This window comes from Crinia signifera, chromosome 9 (assembly GCF_055691185.1).
Source record: "Crinia signifera chromosome 9, ASM5569118v1, whole genome shotgun sequence".
Lineage (NCBI taxonomy): Eukaryota > Metazoa > Chordata > Amphibia > Anura > Myobatrachidae > Crinia > Crinia signifera.
The window spans coordinates 88,498,260-88,518,844 of NC_139225.1; the positions used below are offsets into that span (position 1 = coordinate 88,498,260).

General features: G+C 43.1%; 1 protein-coding gene across 2 annotated transcripts in view; it reads right to left on the reverse strand.

The window, feature by feature from the left end:
- Positions 1–20,585, reverse strand: part of SMARCA1 (SNF2 related chromatin remodeling ATPase 1) — a 157,321-nt gene that overhangs the window by 132,564 nt on the left and 4,172 nt on the right. For both annotated transcript variants that reach the window (XM_083159337.1, XM_083159338.1), the window contains 3 exons: positions 12,013–12,099; positions 7,821–7,987; positions 5,308–5,408 (listed from right to left, as the gene is read on the reverse strand). In XM_083159337.1, coding sequence (XP_083015463.1) covers positions 5,308–5,408; positions 7,821–7,987; positions 12,013–12,099 — 355 coding nt within the window. The remainder of the gene's footprint in view (positions 1–5,307; positions 5,409–7,820; positions 7,988–12,012; positions 12,100–20,585) is intronic.

Consider the following 20,585-nt stretch of genomic DNA (forward strand, 5'->3'; position numbering starts at 1 on the left):
TTCTGCCCTTCTGTGATGTTTATGGGTACCCACCTGGCACACACGTGATGCATCAGTTGAAGGCTCAAGTGTGGGTAAAATTTACCTTCTGTCATTTTGCAACATTTCCGCAGCATACATCTGTAACCAAGGTGGATCAGAGACTGCGTTGTATAAACTTTGCACAGAGGCGGAACTACCATTGGTGCAGCAGGTGCAGTGGGCCCCTTGAGGACTAAGGGGCTCTCTCACAGTCTTGTTGGTTTCACCTCCGCAAAATCTCGTGCATCAGACCATTTCTCTCCACTGACGCGACCAAAATTCTCATTCACTCTCTTGTCATCTCCCACCTTGACTACTGCAACATCCTTCTCTCCGGGCTACCTCTCACCCGCCTTGCCCCTCTCCAATCCATTCTTAATGCCGCTGCTAGGCTCAGAATATTTTATATTTCAATGATGTATCTTGAGGTATCTTGCATTTATGTTGTATACCAACATCAAATACAGGAAATGCACACACACACACACATATATTTTATTTGTGCATAAAACAAGGTTTGAAAACATGATCAAAGTCTGTGTACTAGCTCAGGTACAGAATTTGAATGCCAAGCAATCGTTTTCTTGCACATATTTTGTGCCAGCTACATATCATGTCCCCAGAAGTGCTGTTACAGATGTCCCCAGTAGTGCTGTTACAGATGTCCCCAGTAGTGCTGTTACAGATTTCCCCAGTAGTGCTGTTACAGATTTCCCCAGTAGTGCTGTTACAGATGTCCCCAGTAGTGCTGTTACAGATGTCCCTAGTAGTGCTGTTACAGATTTCCCCAGTAGTGCTGTTACAGATGTCCCCAGTAGTGCTGTTACAGATGTCCCCAGTAGTGCTGTTACAGATTTCCCCAGTAGTACTGTTACAGATGTCCCCAGTAGTGCTGTTACAGATTTCCCCAGTAGTGCTGTTACAGATGTCCCCAGTAGTGCTGTTACAGATGTCCCCAGTAGTGCTGTTACAGATTTCCCCAGTAGTGCTGTTACAGATGCCCCCAGTAGTGCTGTTACAGATGTCCTCAGTAGTGCTGTTACAGATGACCCCAGTAGTGCTGTTACAGATGTCCCCAGTAGTGCTGTTACAGATTTCCCCAGTAGTGCTGTTACAGATGTCCCCAGTAGTGCTGTTACAGATGTCCTCAGTAATGCTGTGACAGATGTCCCCAGTAGTGCTGTTACAGATGTCCCCAGCAGTGCTTTTAACAAAAACACTTTCAGGAATGTATGGTTTTTGGAATAATTTGGATAACGGATATTTAGATAATGGATACTCAACCTGTACTATAATTACTGGATGTCAGTAAGGACAAACCACATGTCACAATATAACAGATCACTTTTCATGTATACAGTAATACAACTAATAAAAGTGAAAGTAAATTGAGGCTGTTATAATAGAATGACAAATATATGTACGTATGTATATTACTGGTGTACTTGAAGCTTTTTGGTCATAAGTACATGTCCATGTTACATTTTCCTTGGTGTGCATAATAAAATAAATAATATAAATATCTCATTATACACGTTATGGTCATAGGTGCCGCTTCTGTGGGTGTTCAAGGGCCCAAGCACCCACGGAAATTGATGAGCACCCACGGGCCTGAGTCCCGCTACTGGGCCGCCATATTAACTTGCTAATTTGCGGCTGCAGCACCCACATTGCCGGACCCACCACCTGGGAAACAGTATGCCGGGAAGAGTGTATTCTGTCCACAGAGTAATTGCACTGTGGGGGCATTTATTTACCTGCACTGTTTGTGCATTTATGTACCTGCAATGTGGGGGCATTTATGTATGTGGAACTCTGTTGCCGTAATTTGAATATTAGAGACAACTGTGCTCCGTAATATAAATTGGTATTATTTTGTGGCCACACCCCTTCCCCATGAAGCCACCCCTCTATATTTTTGGCTTGAGCACCCACCAGCAAAAACATAAATCAGCACCTATGGTTATGGTAGTATATTGTATATTTCAAGTTCATTTGTGGACATAAAAGTCTTTACAATGTCTCATAAAGTCTAATTTAAATACATTTTGACCAGTATTTTTTTCAGAGAATCGGGACGTTTTCACTCCCTGCTGTGACTCTTTTTCACTGAAAATCTGATTCACCCTATTCAATGTTCACTGCTTGCCGAAAGCGAACAGTGAATGCCGGCCAGTTCTCCGTTTCATGCTTGCTGCAATTTGCTGGTGTATTTCAATGGGGTTTTCACTGGGATTCACTGAGAGTGTATTCAATGCTAGAATGGAGACCTGCTTTCAGCATGATTTTCACCACGATTCACCATTTTGCATTCAACATCTTTTTAAGGTGAACTGGAAAGTGATCCTTTAGAATAAAGGAGTTTTTTTTGGGGGGGGGGGGGGTGTCAAAAAAAAATTATTCTGTGAAGGGGCATGCTATTTTTATTCATGTGCTTGCAGAACATGAATATATATTGAATAAAAAAAAAATACATTTTTTTATTTTTTACACATTCGCCAGCAGGGAGCAAGGAGCCGCTCATTAAATATTCACTTCACACTGGTCCTGCTCATTACATATGCACAAGCTTTTCCTTTCATTAACCCTTCGATTGCCAACATCTCTGTGAGAGATGTGCAAAATATCTGCCAAAAATGCTTACATTGGTTATATCAATTCAAATAAAACATGTTGCTCAAAAAAAGATTAATTTTCTATATAATGTAAACATTACAGGTCATTTTTGATGAATTAGAAATATAAGTGTAATACTGTAAGACCCAATGTGACCAAGGCCTTAGCAGTGAAAAGCAGGTATCATAATACAGTGATGCCAGCGCCGCACAGCATACCGGAGACTCCACAGGAAGTTCCCCGGTAGCTGAAATCACCTGCGCAGCTCTACCGCTGATGCAGGTTTTCCGGACACCCTCTCATCAACGGCAGGATCATGCTCCCCTGCAATGTCTATGGATACCAGTGCAAATGCTCTCCACGCTGAGAGCAGAGGTGTCCCATGCTTCTCTTCCTACTGCCCAGCTACCTCTGCCATTTGATATTATTAGTGCAAATCGGCTTTAGTTCTAATCGCACCATGCTTATTTTCCCTTGCAATGCGCTGCAAGTTCCTATGTAGTCAATATCGCAAGGCTAAACAGTAAGTGCATGCAGATATTTTTGTACTACATCGAATGCTATTGTACTACATACTATTGTAGTGTAGTCAAAATCTGGTGTACTGTAGTTCAAATCTCATGTAGTTCAAATTGCAAAGTGAGTACAGTCCAAATCGCATAGCACACATTGCATAGGCTCAAATTGCACCTAGCACACATCTCACCGTGTGTGGGCACCATAAGGCAGCAGAGGGCTGGATTGAGTGCTCTGTCTCACCTATCAGCCTTATATAATACACATTACATATATAGCCGATCAGCTGAGCTAATGGTTATTTCCAGAATTAATTGACACCATGTAAACGTGTTTCATTTCCATTCTGACGTATGTGTTGTCCGACCAATGGGGTGGTATATGATTGTGGCATATGGAGATTTAAGGGATACCTACTTTCTAAGCCAAACATGTGAGAGAAACCATAATTTTGTTTTCTTTCCATCGTGGAATTGAGTATTGCTTTGACATATACATGTACTGTACTAGTGCAGGGGAGGGGAACCTTTATCCTTCCAGCTGTTGCTGAACTATGCATCCCAGAATGCCCTGCAACAGTTAGCATGGCCAAATAGCAAAGCTGAAGCAGGGCATGCTGGGATATGTAGTTCAACAACAGCTGGAGGGCCCAAGGTTCCCCATTCTTTTCCTAGTAGTAGATTGCAGACTACACTTTGAAATAGCTAACACTGTTTCCAACTGCAGCATGGCACTGAAGGGATTTTTCTCCACGGTGATTACACATATTGTTGCCAAAGAATCTGCTAGGCACTGTAATTGTAACCAGTACCCATGTGTGATTACTTTGATATCTAAAACTGAGCCATCATCAGTGTCATATACAAGCACATTAGCTCATCCACGCTAAAGAGTTAAGATGGCCATACACATCGCATGCGGTCCTTTGCATGTAATGTATCGCATGTGACCCTGTTCCCCGCCGCTGGAAGGGTGTCCGAGTCAGACCCAAGTGCATCTGATCGGAGCCAGAGCCTGGAGGTCGGACCTGCCTGCATGTCTGACCTCCGACTACAGTCTGATGCGCATGGGATCGGATGGGATGTCAAACACATGCGATTGTTCTGGCTATTAGCTGGTGGTCATAATAATGTGACTTATCTGTGTATAATACACTACAATGTAGCAAAAAATGAAAAAAAGGGCTGTAAAAAAAATCGCCTGCAATTTATGGGAAGAAGTGATAGAGGCACTAGTATAATGAAAAACAGCCGTGTGTTGTAAAGTTGTCTAGCTTTTTAAAACTGGGTACAAACAAACTTCTATTACAATACAGACAAAATCATGTTTATCATATAAATAATGACTTCGACATTCAGAGTGTCAACACAGATGTCATGTAGTCATGATCGTAATGTCCGCACAGTCTGTTTTTAGTCAAACTATCCCTAATGCAGTGCCAAATTTCCCATTAGGCACATGAGGCACGTGCCTAGAGGCGGCACATGTTTGGGGGCGGCACTTGGATGCTTGTGATGGTACTGTCAGCATGAAATGTACCATTAACTGCAAAATACTTCCACTGTACTGTATCATATTCCATCTTGAATAGAGTGTAGATGGATAAGACATGCAGATACTGCCCCTGTAAACTGTCCTGCTTAGTAATAATGTATACATGATAGAAAAGGTGACAGTTAGTGGATTTTTAATTATTCTATTAAATTGGCTATTATCAAATGAGGGCTTATAACTAATCAATAAAAATAATATATTAAGGCTGGGGGGGGGGGTGGCGGCCGTTATTGTTGTGCCTATGGGCGCCCCCACCCCTAAATCTGCCCCTGCCCTAATGCTAACCCGAAAGGTAACCCTAATGCAAATGTCAACATTTTTTAGGTGTCAACGTTTTAACCATGTCAACATCAATGACGACCTTCTGGTGATATTATACATGTGGACATTTTACATGCGGACTTCCCTAAGAGCAAACCTTTCTAAGCAGAGTTTCTGTCTTAAAGTGATGGCCCTCCATAAGAGGAAACAATACTGACTCCAGATGGGAAACCAAGCCATTTCCCAATAATATACATGAGACATTGTGTGGTATAAACATAGGGAAAACAATATCAGGTGCACTGTTGCAGATACAAACAATGATTAATTATTACGTACAGGAAGGTGACTCTTCAAATCGCACACACACATTGGAGCTTTTACGGCTTTCGGACAGCAGCTCCTCATCTTCTTCTTGCTCCGTACGTCGGTGCCGATTGCTAAAATAAGAAAACATATTTAAAGGTGTTGTAATTGTTACACTGTTACTGGTACACATTAGTATAACACACAAATCATCTGATAGGAATATGCATGCACTTTATTGGTACCAGTATATAAACAGACTAATCAACTAACAAATCAAACCAAAAGACTGTGATCAATGATTTTTATGAATCAAATAAGGGATGCCAATCCTGGGGCATTTTTTTCAATCCCGGGAGATTACGGATTTAAATTCCCTACTTGCAGCCGGTAGTAGTGCAGTTCGGGAGTGCGGGGGTGCGGCCGGTGGACTGCGAAGCGTGACCTCTCACCACGTCACGCTGCACAGAGCCACACAGCTGGCAATGGAGCAGCCGGGCAGCATGTTAAGCATGTCTCCCCTTAAACGTCTTTTCCAGCATAAAAAATCCCAATTTATTTAGTCTGTCTTCATATCTTAAATTCCCAACCCTTTTATTAGCTTGGTTGCTTGGTTGCTCTTCTCTGGACTATTTCCAGTTCTATGGTGTCCTTTTTGTACTGTGGAGCCCAGAATTGCACTCCAAATTCTAGATTTAACCAGTGCCTTGTAAAGTGGCATAATTACATTTGTGTCCCTAGCCTCAATGCCCCTTTTGTATACAGGCTAATAAGTACCCTGTTGGCTTTTTTTGCAGCTACACTACACTAAGCTCTACAACCCAGTTTGTTGTCAATTTGGACTCCCAGATCCTTATCCAATTCTGATTTACCCAATGCCACCCCGCTTAGATTAGAACTAGCACACTGGTTATGTCTCCCAAGATGCATAACCTAGTAGTAATAATAATAGTAGTAGTAGTAGTAGTAGTAGTAGTAGTAGTAGTTGTAGCATCAGCAGCAGTATTAGTAGTAGTGGCAGAAGCAACAGTAGTAGTAGTAGCAGTAATAGTGGTGGTAGAAGTAGCAGTAGTAGTTGTTGCAGCAGTAGTAGTGGCAGCAGCAGTAGTAGTAGGGGTAGTAGCAGCAGCAGCAGTATAGTATTAGCCATAGTAAAAGTTATAGCAGTAGTAGTAGTAATGTAGTAGCAGTAGTAGTAGTAGAAATGATAGTAGTAGTACAAGTAGTATAAGTGTTCATTCTAGCACCCTAGGAACTGCATGGAGTTTGAAAGGTGAAGGGTGCTAGAATAAATGCTAGTAGTAGTAGAAGTAGTGGTATAGTAGTAGCAATAGTAGTAGCAGCTGGAGTAGTAGTAGCAGTAGTGGTGGTGTAGTAGTAGTAGCAGTAGTAGTAGTAGTGGTGTAGTAGTATTAGTAGTAGTAGTAGTAGTAGTGGTGGTATAGTAGTATAAATAGTAGTAGCAGCTGGAGTAGTAGTAGTAGCAGTAGTGGTGGTGTAGTAGTAGTAGTAGTAGTAGTAGTAGTAGTAGTAGTAGTAGTGTAGTAGTAGTAGTAGTAGTAGTGGTATAGTAGTATAAATAGTAGTAGCAGCTGGAGTAGTAGTAGCAGTAGTGGTGGTGGTGTAGTAGTAGTAGTAGTAGTAGTGGTGGTGTAGTAGTAGTAGTAGTAGTAGTAGTAGTAGTGGTATAGTAGTATAAATAGTAGTAGCAGCTGGAGTAGTAGTAGTAGTAGTAGTAGTAGTAGCAGTAGTGGTATAGTAGTAGAAATAGTAGTAGCAGTTGGAGTAGTAGTAGCAGTAGTGGTGTAGCAGTAGTAATAGTAGTAGCAGAAGTATATTAATAGCAGTAGCAGCATCAGTAGTAGTAGAGCAACAATAGTAGTAGCAGCAATAATAATAATAATAATAATAATAATAATAATAAAGCGGAGAGCTACAGAAGCCCAAGGGTACCAATAATTTACTTATATAGTAATATACTTAATTCTGTTATATTACTCTGACTACACCGACTTATATCTCTTCGCTTATCTCAAAATATATCCCCACCCAACCTCTCTGCTCTGCACAAGATCTGCGTCTCTCATCCACACTCATTACTCGCTCCCACTTACACTTGCAGGATTTTTGTCGGGCAGCACACACCCTATAGAATGAACTCCCATGCACATTAGGACGCTCCTCTAGCCTCCAAACTTTCAAGGGTTCCCTGAAAACTCACCTCTTCAGGCTTGCCTATCATACTCAGGAACCCCCACACAACCACCAGAAGAATTTATTTCTATTTGCATCCCATCAGAACTGTCTTGTAATCTGATGGGACTGCCATGCTATGGAATTCTATCCTTATGGATCCCTCCTATTATTCCTATAGATTGTAAGCTTGCGAGCAGGGCCCACCTACCTCCAAGTCGGTTTGTATCTACCCAGCTTGTTTAATCACTGTTGTTTCCAATTGTAAAACGCAATGGAATATGCTGAGCTATATAAGATACTGTAAATAAATAAATAAATAAATAAATGGATCTCAAAAGTAATTTACATACTCTCCAGCTGATAACAAAGTCTGTTTTTCATCTTTCTTTATCCTGGGGCGTCCTAATTTCACTTTGAGGGGAGAAGTTGGAGACTTCTGTGAAGCAGGCTGTATGAAATGTGCAAACAGTTCTGTCTGCTTCAGGAGGAATTCAAATCTTTTTGAACAGTCTGTTTTCTAGAACACAAAATATAAATAGATAATACTTTTGCTTTATTTTAATCATCAAAGGAACAATTTAAAATATTTTATGCATGTCAGCATTTATTAAGAAAACAATAGCAACCAACTCAAGATCTATAATGTAGCATCAGCTTAACCCTTTTAGTGCTAACATCTCTGAGAGGTGTGCAAGATATTGTCTAAAAATGCCAGCATCGCTCATATTTGTTATGTAAGTTCAAATAAAAAATGTTGTATATATAAGTTAAAAATAAAAGGTCATTATGATGAATAAAAAGGTTTGCTTGGCAATTTTTTACACCAATTTTGACAAATTCAGTTGCCATTTAAAGGGTTATTATCTAATGGCAGATAAGATTCTACATGGAACTCAGCCAGTATACATAGGGACTGATGTAAATTTTGTTGTAATTGTATCTTCTAATATGAAGCATACCTATCTTAGCCAAAGCTCCACTTGGGACTTAATGGGTGTAAGTACGCATTCAAAGATGATTAAGGCTGCTCTCACAAGAAACTGTATAGGGGCAGTTCGGCTGCATAAATGTTGCTGACTCTGAATGTGACTAGGGATCTATATTTATTTTCAAGCGCTCAATATGGCCACTGATATGTCCGAATTCCATGCGTCTCTGAACCAGCCAGGGCCGGCTCTACCACTAGGCAGCTTTAGGCAGCTGCCTAGGGCGCCAGGATCTAGGGGGCACCACCAAGTCTTCCTATCAAAAAATCAAGGATGTCTGTGAGGATCCTTGTTATACTGGCGGTTGCTGTGGAACCTCTACGACCTCACCTCCATACTTTCTCTTGAGGCATACTTCCCTATTTTGCTGCCCTCTCTTCCTGTACTCTGTTGTGGGTGGCAAAGGGGAGGGTGCTGGGGGCCTCCAGAGAAAGCAAGAGTCTTGCCCACCTACCTGGGGGCTGGGAGGACCACTCAATTTTGGGAGGCTCCCTGCTATTCGAGAATGTTAATCAAGTATTCACTAAGGGGTTGGAAAATGGTTATTGGTGGCAGTATGGGGGGGGGGGGGTTTGGGGGCGGCAGTAGGCTGGAGTTTTGCCTAGGGTGCTGAGAAGCCTTACAACGGCCCTGGAACCAGCCCTATAAGTAGAAGTCCCAAGCAATAATTGTTGCACTGCAGTACAGGAAGAAGCACTTTACCTACAGTATACTCTTTCAACTACACCAATATTATAATTGGATAATTAACACTTGGAACTTTACTTACAAAGCATAAAAAATGCATCTACTCTATTCTATCCAGGTGCAAAGTCTGCAACTAGAAACAACACAAAATGACATGGTCTGTAATGCTCTGCGGAATACGTGTGCCCGATATAAATAACTGGTAATAAATAGTAAATGGGAGCTTGTATATTCTCCCAGAGTTTGTCTGGTCTTCCTCAGTAAACAACACTTTATTGAACCACCAGGGGGCAGCAACACACCAAGCACCAGGGACAATAATATCACATCATTTTACTAAACTGCATCATAAGTAACTATTTCATATGTAGGCTTCAAAACATTCTAAGGATATATAGGATGAGGATTTATATAAATCTTGACCCAATGACTAAAAAACTAAAAGTTATACATTAACCTTTAATGCTGCAGATTTGCCCCTATCAATAAATGATTTTAAAAATTTGTATATTAGCAAACTTTGCATGTATCTCATGATACATAGACATCCCAAGTATATAATTTATAAATGTATTCTATCATTTAGATAATTCACAGCTTGAAACATTCAGCATTGAGTCTTTAGTTAAGGAAAATGGTCTTTGTGGAATGTATACAATAGACTTTTTAGCATGTATACAATACATGTGTACAAGCTGCAGTTTCAATGCGTGTAATAATGCTAATGCAAATACTGTAGGTAGCTCAGTCAACAGGCAGCACAAACCCTGCCAGCACAGTGCTGCATTTTGCCCAGTTTAGTGGCCGATCGTGTCAGTTTATATAGCTGCCCATTTAAGTCATACATGTTCAGGGCTGTCATTATTAGCCTCAGTAAAATAGTTTAGGATCACAGCATTGAGTTTTTTTAAATATACTAATCTATTATCAATGCAAAATCAAACATAAATGGACAGGGACAGCTGTCCTGACAATGACCACAATGAGGACTGTCATACCAACTCCTGGTTATATAAATAGCACACAAGTTACACTATCTGCAGCCCCTGGCAGGACAGGAAATAAACTGTAACACTACAAGTAACTTCCTGTCTACTCCAATTCTGAACTCTTTTAAGGATACAAGAAAAAAAAAGTGAGGTGTATTCAGATATCAGTAAAGCATTTAAAACATAATTATGTTGTCTATCTGTTTGTGACATTAGGGTTGAAATTTAATAGGATGAGAGACTCAGAAAGTGAGAGATTTGGTAAGAAATCTCCAGCCTCCAAGCGCCAATCATTTACACTTCACAATCAAACTGGTTTTGCAGTGTAAATGATTGCCGCTTTAAAAACACGGAGATTTCTTCCCAAATCTCTCACTTTCGGAATCTCTCATCCTATTAAATTTCCCCCCTAGATCTCTTTTCTAGCTGGAATACATACTATTAGGGGAGTATCCTATTAGCCGCGATCATTTTTGCCCGATGGTCATTATGGGCTATCAAATGAAGGCCTGATAACAGATGAGATCCAGGATAACTTACCGGAACCTATGTGTTATCGCAGATTATAGATGGAGCCACGCTCATCGGGTGCGCCAGAGTTACATTCCTGGCGGCTGGCACGCCGGTGCACGTGGAAGCGTCTCACAAGCTTGTGCGTCCATTGCTGAGAATGGCACACCAACAGCAGGCTAGATGGGCCTGGCTCCATCTCTATACTTTGCATGCCAATCCCCTTTAAGTGCCGACTATCCAGGCTAATTGGATAGCCCACACGGGATCCATTAGAAGTGTTAAAATACCACAGATAATTGTATACCTCCCTTAGTGCTTGCTCAGTATACCCAGTGTTTATTTTCCAATCCCTGTCTTCACAGCTCACTCTCTCCATATCCAGGAAGTTTGAAACAGATCAGTGTCTATGCAAAAATTGCTTTCACTTTCTGTTATGACATCTTTTAGCACACAGAGGAGTAATTTGTTCCCGCAAGTGGCCTCTAGTGGTCAGTGTATGTCCTTCACCTTATAGAGGTGTAGTTAGCTACTGTATGTGCCCCTCTGAATGGAGCAACACTTCACTTGTTTTGTAACCAGAAGTAAAGTGCTGACATCCACAGCGTAAAATTAGACCTCTGCCCAGGATAACACAAGAAGGCTAGTGATAAACAGTGACATAAGGAGATTGCACTCACTGGCGAGGTTGTTTTGTTACCACCAAAACAATTGAATCTCCCTTATAGAGGTGAGGGGCAGAATTAGTATTACTTTATATAGGATATGTTCCAGTCTTAGAACATCCCACATTAACTTGTTCTGCAGTTAGTTTATGAAACTTCAATGTGGTTGCTGAACATGCCATACAAAATGATTCTATATTATATAGCATGTACCGTACTTAAAGGTTATGCCCCTTACACATGGGGCAATGAGAGAAGTTGGCTGAGCACAGTTAAGTTAAGCACAGATCGCTCAGCACAGAGTGCTGCACCAGCGATGTGTGCTGAGCGGTCTCTCTTGTTATTTCATTGTATTGACCTCATATATTTTTATATTATCACAATGGCATAGTTGTGTAATGGATATCTTAATCATCTGTATATAACATTATTGCTTATTTGTAACTTAACATTGCAGCCGTTTTATTTTGGAGTACAAACTTCTCATCCAGAGTCTTAACGAAAGTGTCTGACAGAGCTGATATAAAGGAACATAGGGTGTTTGAGAAAGAATGGGCACTGACAATTTCCTCACTCACTCACTCTCTCACTAACTTTCCTTGTAACATCCTGTCAGTAAAATTTGTGCTTCCTGCTATTGTGTTCCTTTAAAGCATTTAATCTGAGACACATTTAACCATCTATTATCCGGGTAACACTGCTTACCATTTTTTCTTCATATTCTGGATCCACTTCCTTTTCAGGACGGACAGCTTTAGGTGGGAGTTTCAGCTGAAAGGGGGGGTCATTTTTCTAGAACAAAATAAATTTGGCAGAGAATTACACACACTACACATACTGTATGACAGAATAATGAAATACTACATAAATCAATAGTGTTGCATAATGAAGTAATTGTGTCACAGGAGAAAGTCAGCAACAACAACAAAAAAAGTAATTCAAGTAAAATTCCATATAGGAGGCATTATTAGATACATGTACAAATGAAGCCTTCTTCAACTAGCCATCTCTGGATAGCTATGGTATGCCATGGCTCACCAAGGTCTATTGTTCTCAGCTGCAATACAATACATTAAACAATACAGTAGGGGATTACTATAGGATTAGTCCAATAGCTCTGGCTCACTTAATCCTATTAAAGGGCTAGATGAGGATGGCTCTATCTGTATTCTTATTATAGTTCTACGGTCTGCTTTTGATCATTGATGATAATTCTCACAGTTAATATATTGATGAATATAAAAGGATCTTGCTGACAAACCTCGGATTTATGTATATCAAAGTACAGTACATCAGAGTCACATTTTTTGGACTCTTCCACCCACAGCCTGCATCCAGCGGTGGGGAAGATTAGAGACCTCCTGTAATTCGCTGCTCTGTTTTAGCAGAGTAGCTTTGAATAGACACATCGTGCATGTGCATGGCGTCTATACACGGCAGACAAAGGGACTGAGGGCATGCCAGTAGCTCACAGATTGCTGGACATGCCGCCACATTGACTTAAGCCTGCAGCATTCCTGTGAGGCAGTAATTTTCAACCTATTTTGTGGCACACCAAACAAGTTTTTAAAATTGCCAAGGCCCCCATCAGGGTTCGCAAATACGCGCTATAGCGCGTATTTTACCCTAAAACGGCCACCGGGGACTCAGTTTTTCAAACTGAAGGGGTCCCCGAGGACGCGCTGAGCTGCGCCTGTGAGCCTCCGTTAGCCAATCACAGCAGCGGCAGCGCCGGGACCCAATTATTACACAGTGGCCGCCCGGCAGCCAATCATTGCAAGTGCGCGCCCTGCAGTTACTAAAGCCGCGCGCCTTGACATATTTTGTGAGAGCAGGTTCACCGCGGTCAGTGTCTGTGTATCCTTCTGCCGCCCCCCGTTCATTCTGCTGCTGAGAGCGGGGGACGGGATGGCTGTAACAACTGACAGCCACTCTCGGCATAAGAGGTGAGCGGGCTGTCAGCCCAGTGGGGGACTGGATGTGGCTGGAAGAGCTGACACGCTGCTCAACGCAAAGCAGCGTTTCAGCTCTTCCAGCCACATCCAGTCCCCCCGCCTCGCAGACAGCCCGCTCACCTACTCTTTCATCAGCTTTACCAGCCCCCCCCCCCCGGCAGCGAGCAACAAATGCGCCCCCACCCTTGTGGCAACCAGAATAACCCCCACCCCCGTGGCAACCAGAATAACCCCCCCTGGCAACCAGAATAACCCCCCCTGGCAACCAGAATAACCCCCCTGCGCCAACCAGCATGTAACCCCTGCAAGCAGCATGTAACCCCTGCAAGGAGCATGTAACCCCTGGCAACAAGCATGTAGGTAAGCAGCACTTATTTGCTATAATACATACTGGGCATTACATTGTGTGCTATGATACATACTGGGCATATCGGTGTGTGCTATAATGTGTACTGGGCATAACTGTGTGTGCTGTAATGTGTACTGGGCATAATTGTGTGTGCTATAATGTGTACTGGGCATAACTGTGTGCTATAATGTGTACTGGGCATTATGGTGTGTGCTATAATGTGTACTGGGCATTACGGTGTGTGCTATAATGTAATATAAATTTTTAGCGGCGCGCACTGTCCGTGTTTTCGGCTTTATATAGTTTCTAGTATACTTGTATCTTTATGCGAGTGGGCCAACGGTGTGTGCTATAATGTGTACTGGGCATTACGGTGTGTGCTATAATGTGTACTGGGCATTACGGTGTGTTCTATAATGTGTACTGGGCATAACGGTGTGTGCTATAATGTGTACTACTATGTGACCACACCACTTTCCCAAAAAAAACATGCCCTAAATTTTTAGCGCGCGCCTTCGGCGCGCACTGTCCCTGTTTTCAGGTTTATATAGTTTCTAGTATACATGTACCTTTATGCGAGTGGGCCAACAGTGTGTTCTATAATGTGTACTGGGCATTACGGTGTGTGCTATAATGTGTACTACTATGTGACCACACCACTTTCCCAAAAAAAAACATGCCCTAAATTTTTAGCGCCAGCCTTTGGCGCGCACTGTCCCTGTTTTCAGGTTTACGCTGTTTTCAGGTTTATATAGTTTCTAGTATACATGTACCTTTATGCAAGTGGGCCAATTGATACTTACCCCCCCAACCCACATGTGCCATGCTGGGGAGAAGGGGAGAGGAGGCTTTATTCCGTTAGGACCCAGAAAAGGTCCGGTAGGACCCCAATTTTTAGAAGTGAAGGGTCCCCGGGACCCACTTTTTTGGGTGGTTTTCGCGAACACTGCCCCATAGGGATAAAAACAATCACACTGGTAACACAGGAAACAAAAACAACAGCCACTTCCAAACAATGATGATTAGCAGATGACAAGAGGAGGAGGTTCTAGGTCCAGATCTGGACCCTCTGATGTCAGAAATGGGTGGTCTTATATGCCCAAGATTCAGAGACAGGAATGTAGCAGAAAGATTCCATGAAACAACTGTTGGCTGAAAACTAGTGTGACCATCTCTTGCTCTTATGGCACACTTGAGAACAGCTCAAGGCACACTAGTGTACCACAGCACAGAGGTTGGAAAACATTGCTGTTAAGCCACGCCCCCTTTTAAGGAGCATAAGTCTTCTCCTATTCAGAATGTTGGGAGGTATCACATTCTACAGCGCCTCATTGCCAAGATTTAACAACAGTGCACCTTATGCTGTTACTGATCGGTAAACAATGCATATCTCCCTTGTTTAAATTGAATTATTTGTAATAAAATAATTTTAAATAAATTGAAATATATTATTTTTCTGAAATAACCACAACATATACAGTGTTCAACAATATTGTTTTTTTTTTTTTTTTGGTTTCCAACCAGAGCCATAGATCAATACTCTCATAATCAACTTAACACAATTATTTGTTTTCCCAAACGACTCCCCCCTCTCTCCTCCAAAATAGGTAGCGTCCACCAGCTGCTTCCAGGAGGGTGCAAACTTTACAAATCCAGACACTGCCACCTTGACCTGGTAATTTGTGTATTTGCCAAAGAATAGACGAATGCCCACACAAATGTGATCTGTAATTCCAGGCTACATCCTTTAAGCCAGGGGTGGGGAACCTCAGGCCCGGGGGCCGTATGCGGCCCCCGTAGTCGGTCTGATTGGCCCGCCAACCCGCCCGGTGTCTTTGCCGGGAGTCAAGTACAGGGGAATTCTCACGAGAGGTTGGTAGTTCTCATGAGCTTCCTCTTAATCAACAGGTGCCAGAGACTGTCAGTCCTATTCAGTGGCAGCTGCCGGAGCGTGGGACGGCTGCAGCAGGACAATTTGTAAGAGAAATCTTTACATATGGCCCCCCAAAGGATTTTTTCCCCATACAAACGGCCCTTTGCACAAAAAAGGTTTCCTACCCCTGCTTTAAGCCTAGGAAATGGCCATTACCATTAAAACATCCACCAACTTTAATGCAGGTTGTCCTGTGGACCGGACAGTCTCTGCATGTGCTTTAATCATCTTACTAGTGAGTCCATTAGTGATTCAGCGTCTGATTCTGAGATGAGAATAAAGTAAGAAAGAGAAAATAACAGTATTGGGGCCTACACACGTAGCGATCCCCGGGCATTCTCTAAGTGGTCTCACTATATCGCAGAGAAAATGTCCCTACATCTCTCTGTGTGTAGGGGCCATAGCGATAGCAATGTGTGGCCCCGTGCATCACTATCGCTCCGGGATCAGTGTTCTCATGGAAAATACTGTCTGACAGATCGCTCAGCACACATCGCTGGTGCATCGCTACGTGCTGAGCGAGCTGTGCTTTACTGCAGATGCTAAGTCGACTTGTATGTATGGGGCATTATTTATTTAATTCCCACCTCTGAATCAAATGCCCGGTTAGCAATACTGAATATAGGGCCTTACTTAGCACAGATTGCAGATGCAGCTGCATGCACACAGATAGAAAAATTGCAAATCTGGGAACGCTTCAAGCTAGCCCTATTATATCATCTGGGATCACTGCAGCAGCATCACAAAGTAAGCCACCATCCATTACAGGCAATCCACACTTAATATTACTAATGTTTTATCTTAATAACACAATAGAAAACCCAGCACCTACAAAGCTACATCCCCACACAACCATTGTTCCAGATTCAGTAAAGCAAGTAATTCATGTGTCTGGAGCTAACCATGTTGCTGTGTAAAGGGAGCAAATGCATTTACTGTATATTGTCTCTTAGCAGGGTAAATATTGGCTGCTTATGCATGTAGCCCACAGATGTAAGATAGCTTTATGTCAAACTTGCATATGCTCCCGAAATGGCCGGGGGGATCCTGAAAATCGAGCCCGCTTCATAGTTTGTCCTGCCTCCCGGTTTGTCCTGCCCCAGAAATACTTACCACAGAAGGGCCAGCCGCTGCCTTCTGCAGCAGCTCCTGCTCTCCTGGGGCTGCTGCTGTCGGCTTTGGCTGTTTGTGGCCACTTGGAGAAGTTCGGAGCCGCTCGGGAGGCCCCGATCCTCCCTGTGTGGTCCTGATCCTCCCCGAGCTGGGGGCAGTGATGGAGAGGATCGGCAAAAGGGGGATCAGCGACAGGGGGGATGATGGTGCACCAGTGGTTCACCGCTGAAGTCACCACTGGCGCACCCTTTATTTACAGTGGCATGCACGCAAATTTCTCGGGAGAGCCCCATTCTGCAGCACAGCTCAGCCCGAGAAATTTCCATCCATTAAACACATTATTTTAGACAAAGTGATTTTGTGAAACACTGTGGGAAAAAGACGTGGCAACATAAATAAAAGTGCTACTTTGTATAAATTTGTATCATGGTTGCCTACTTGACCCTCTCCTTCAGGTATAGAGAGGGTCAGGTAGGCAACCATGATCTTAAGGTGCGTACACATGGGGGAGATATATTGCTCAGTTTCTCCTTTTCATCAGCGACCAGAGATGGTCGCTGATGAAAGGTAACCTCTGCCGGCGGTGCCGCAGAGGTAATCAGCAAGCTCCTGCGACCAGCGATTAGAAAGGGGCTGAAAACGGGAGCGTGCACCTGCGATTTATCGCCGGGGCACACTACCATCACTGGCAATATGGTCGCCAGCGACCATATTTCCAGCGATTTCGGCCCATATCGCACCACGTGTGTACACAGCTTAAGATATATCTGCCATCGGCTGTGTAGCACAGCTGATGCCATATGTCTGTGAATGACACTGCTCTCATAATGCTGGTACACACTGGCCGAAAGCCCCATGATGCTGATCGACCAATATATCAGCCAGAGTGTATGCAGCTTAAGCAGAAATGTAGTTCATGATTGCAAACCAGTTTAACAAGAAAGCTGCAGAATAGCATTGTTTGGGCTGGATGAATGCTACATACAGGCGCTCTCTGATCTTATGTCACCTGATGCTTTTGCTATATGTAAAACATCTATTTTTTCTTCTCACAGTAATGAGAGTCCCTAGACATTTGATTGACAAGCTTTTTGTACTGGCTTCCTTCCCAAACTTTACACAGTCCACAGCAAAACCATTTGACCAAACAGCAGGCTTCAGTTACACAAATGCTCCGTACACACAGAGCAATTGGTCGCTGAGCAATATATTGCTCAGTGCCAAATTTCTGGGTGTTCCGATGAAAACGAGACACTGCTGGGGGAAGCCACTGGTCGCCGGGAAGCCGCTGGTTGCAGGAGTATGCTCCTGCGACCATTGCAGGGCTGGTCACAAGAGCACGCTCCCAGCCACAGTCGCCCTGTACACACGGGGATATGGTCGCTCAGTGACCATATGCATACCGCCCAACATGACCCTCTCCAGGAGGGACACAATGCTCTGCTCCTAGACTTCCCTCTTAATTTAGGATTACCATGACGTGTGGTGAAATGCATTTCTGAGCAATTAACCTGTTTAAAACAGGTAGAGGTAATCCAAAATGAACAGAGAAGTCCAGAAACAGAGCATTGTGTCCATCCTGGAGAGGGTCATGTTGGGAGGTGTGAGGGCATATGCCCAGAGATTCTGGCTAGAATCGCCCCATGTGTACGCGGCTAAAGAGCTATAGGTTAAGTTTGATTCCTACCTTGTATGGAGTTTGTATATTCTCCCCGTACCAGCATGGGATTCCTGCAGGGTATGGGTCGACAAATACTAGGTCGACATGCATTGTGTCGACCACTGAAGTCTGACATGGCTTAAGTTGACACAGGAAATAGGTCAACCTGAATAAGGTGAACATGGTTGGAAGGTCGACAATCAAAAGGTTGACATGGGTTGTTCACCTTTTTTTTGTCCCGGATGTCGACATGGTCAACATAGACACCGTCAAAGTGTACCACGTCCCCGCGCCACACTATTCCTGGTGGATGGTAGGGCATGGAATACCGCCTTTCGGCACATCGGCTAGAAGCATACATTTAAAAACCCATGTTGACCTTTTCACTGTGGATCTAGCCATTGTCGACCTAATGCTTGTCGACCTTCCAACCCTGTTGACCTATTTCATGTGGCAAATGTTACCTTTAGTTGTCGACCCAATGCATGTCAACCTCATATGTGTCGACCTATGGACCGTATACCTTCCTGTGGGTACTCTGGTTTCTTTCCACATTCCAAAATGATACTGGCAGGTTAAATGGCTATATGGAAGACTAGATGGGCCAAAGGAATATGGTCATTAGGTTGACATGCATTGGGTTGACCACTGAAGGTCAACATGGCTTACGTCGACACATAAACTAGGTTGACATGGCTAAGGGCCACAGGGTTGGAGGTCGACACAAACATTAGGTCAACAATGGCTAGGTCGACAGTCAAAAGGTCGAAATGAGTTTCTCGTGTGATTTTTTTTTTCAGGCCAACATGTGTCGACAGGCGGTATTTCATGCCTTACCATCCATGTCGCCACTCGGAACAAAAATGTGAAAAACTTATGTTGCCTTTTTGACTGTCGGCCAAACCATTGTCAATCTTATGCTTGTATCGATTTTCCTTCCTTTGCCAAGTCAACCTATATCATGTGTCAAACTGAGCCATGGCGACCGTCTGTGGTCGACCCAATGCATGTCGACCTAATATGGGTCCTGCAATGACCCAGACCTGGGCCAAGTGTTTATCTGATGTCAAATTCTGTGTTTCTTTCATCACAAATAAAAGTTATAGGCAGTATATGTATATACTCCTCTATGTATAACCATCTAGGAGGACTGCATATACAGACATTGTTCATTCTATTTTTTATATGAGCTTTCTAAAAGAGAATTCTGCATCTCATTATCTGAAGCATTCTCTTGCTTCAGATTTTCTGGTGGTGTGCCGCACATCTCAGTTCAGCCTCCACATTACATGGCTGAGCCTGGGAAATCTAAGGCCAGGAAACACATGAAATGATTCCCGGCTGATGCACTGATAACAGAAGGCTGAGCCAAAGATTTAAAGAGAAAGTAAATACAATATTTGGGATTACTATGTACCTAAGGGTTTGAGCTGAATAATATGCCTGGTTCATCTGCATACTGCATTTTATTATTTACTGTTTATAATCCCGGTAGACCTTCTCTATAAAGCCAGAATTGATATTTTCAGCAAGACAAATAGGACATTATTGGTAGCAAGCAAAGGGGCAGATGTATTAAGCCTTAACAAGAGATAAATGCGAGGGTGATAAAGAGAGATAAACATCCAGCCAATCACATAACTCCCAACTTTGTGAATGAGAGAATAGGGACACTCGCGCGGCAAAAAGGGGGCGTGGTGTATGCAAAAAAGGGCGCGGCTTAGGCAAATTAAGCCGCAGCCCCGTTTTCGGACACGAATAGATGCATGCGCACAGCATCTATTCTGTCAGATTGGGGGGGGACAGGTCTGCAAACACCTACACGGACCGTATCTGATTCTGCACAATTTATCTCATGTGCAGCCCGTCCGACCCCCGATAGGATTTGGGCCAATTTCTCTGTCCGATTCACCTAAAGTGAGATAACCCTCAACCCCTACTTGCTTGCAGCCTAAGCCTAACCCACCCTGCTAGTGCCTAAACCTTTACCTTGAGCAGCGCTAATGTGTTTGGTTAGTTGAGAAAGACAAAGCAGCTGTTGAACCACCACACAAATATGTTAACACCATATGGTCGACATGGATACAGTCATCATAGACTAAAGGTGGACACATGCAAGCAGTTGACGTGGCAATGGTCAACATGAGTTTTTTATGTTTTTCGGGTGGCAACTTGTAGGTTTGATCACATGGACCGCATGTGGAATGTCAAATATGAATGGTGAAAGAGAGGGGAGAGTAAGATGGCTAAGCTGTATGTAAAGTGGCA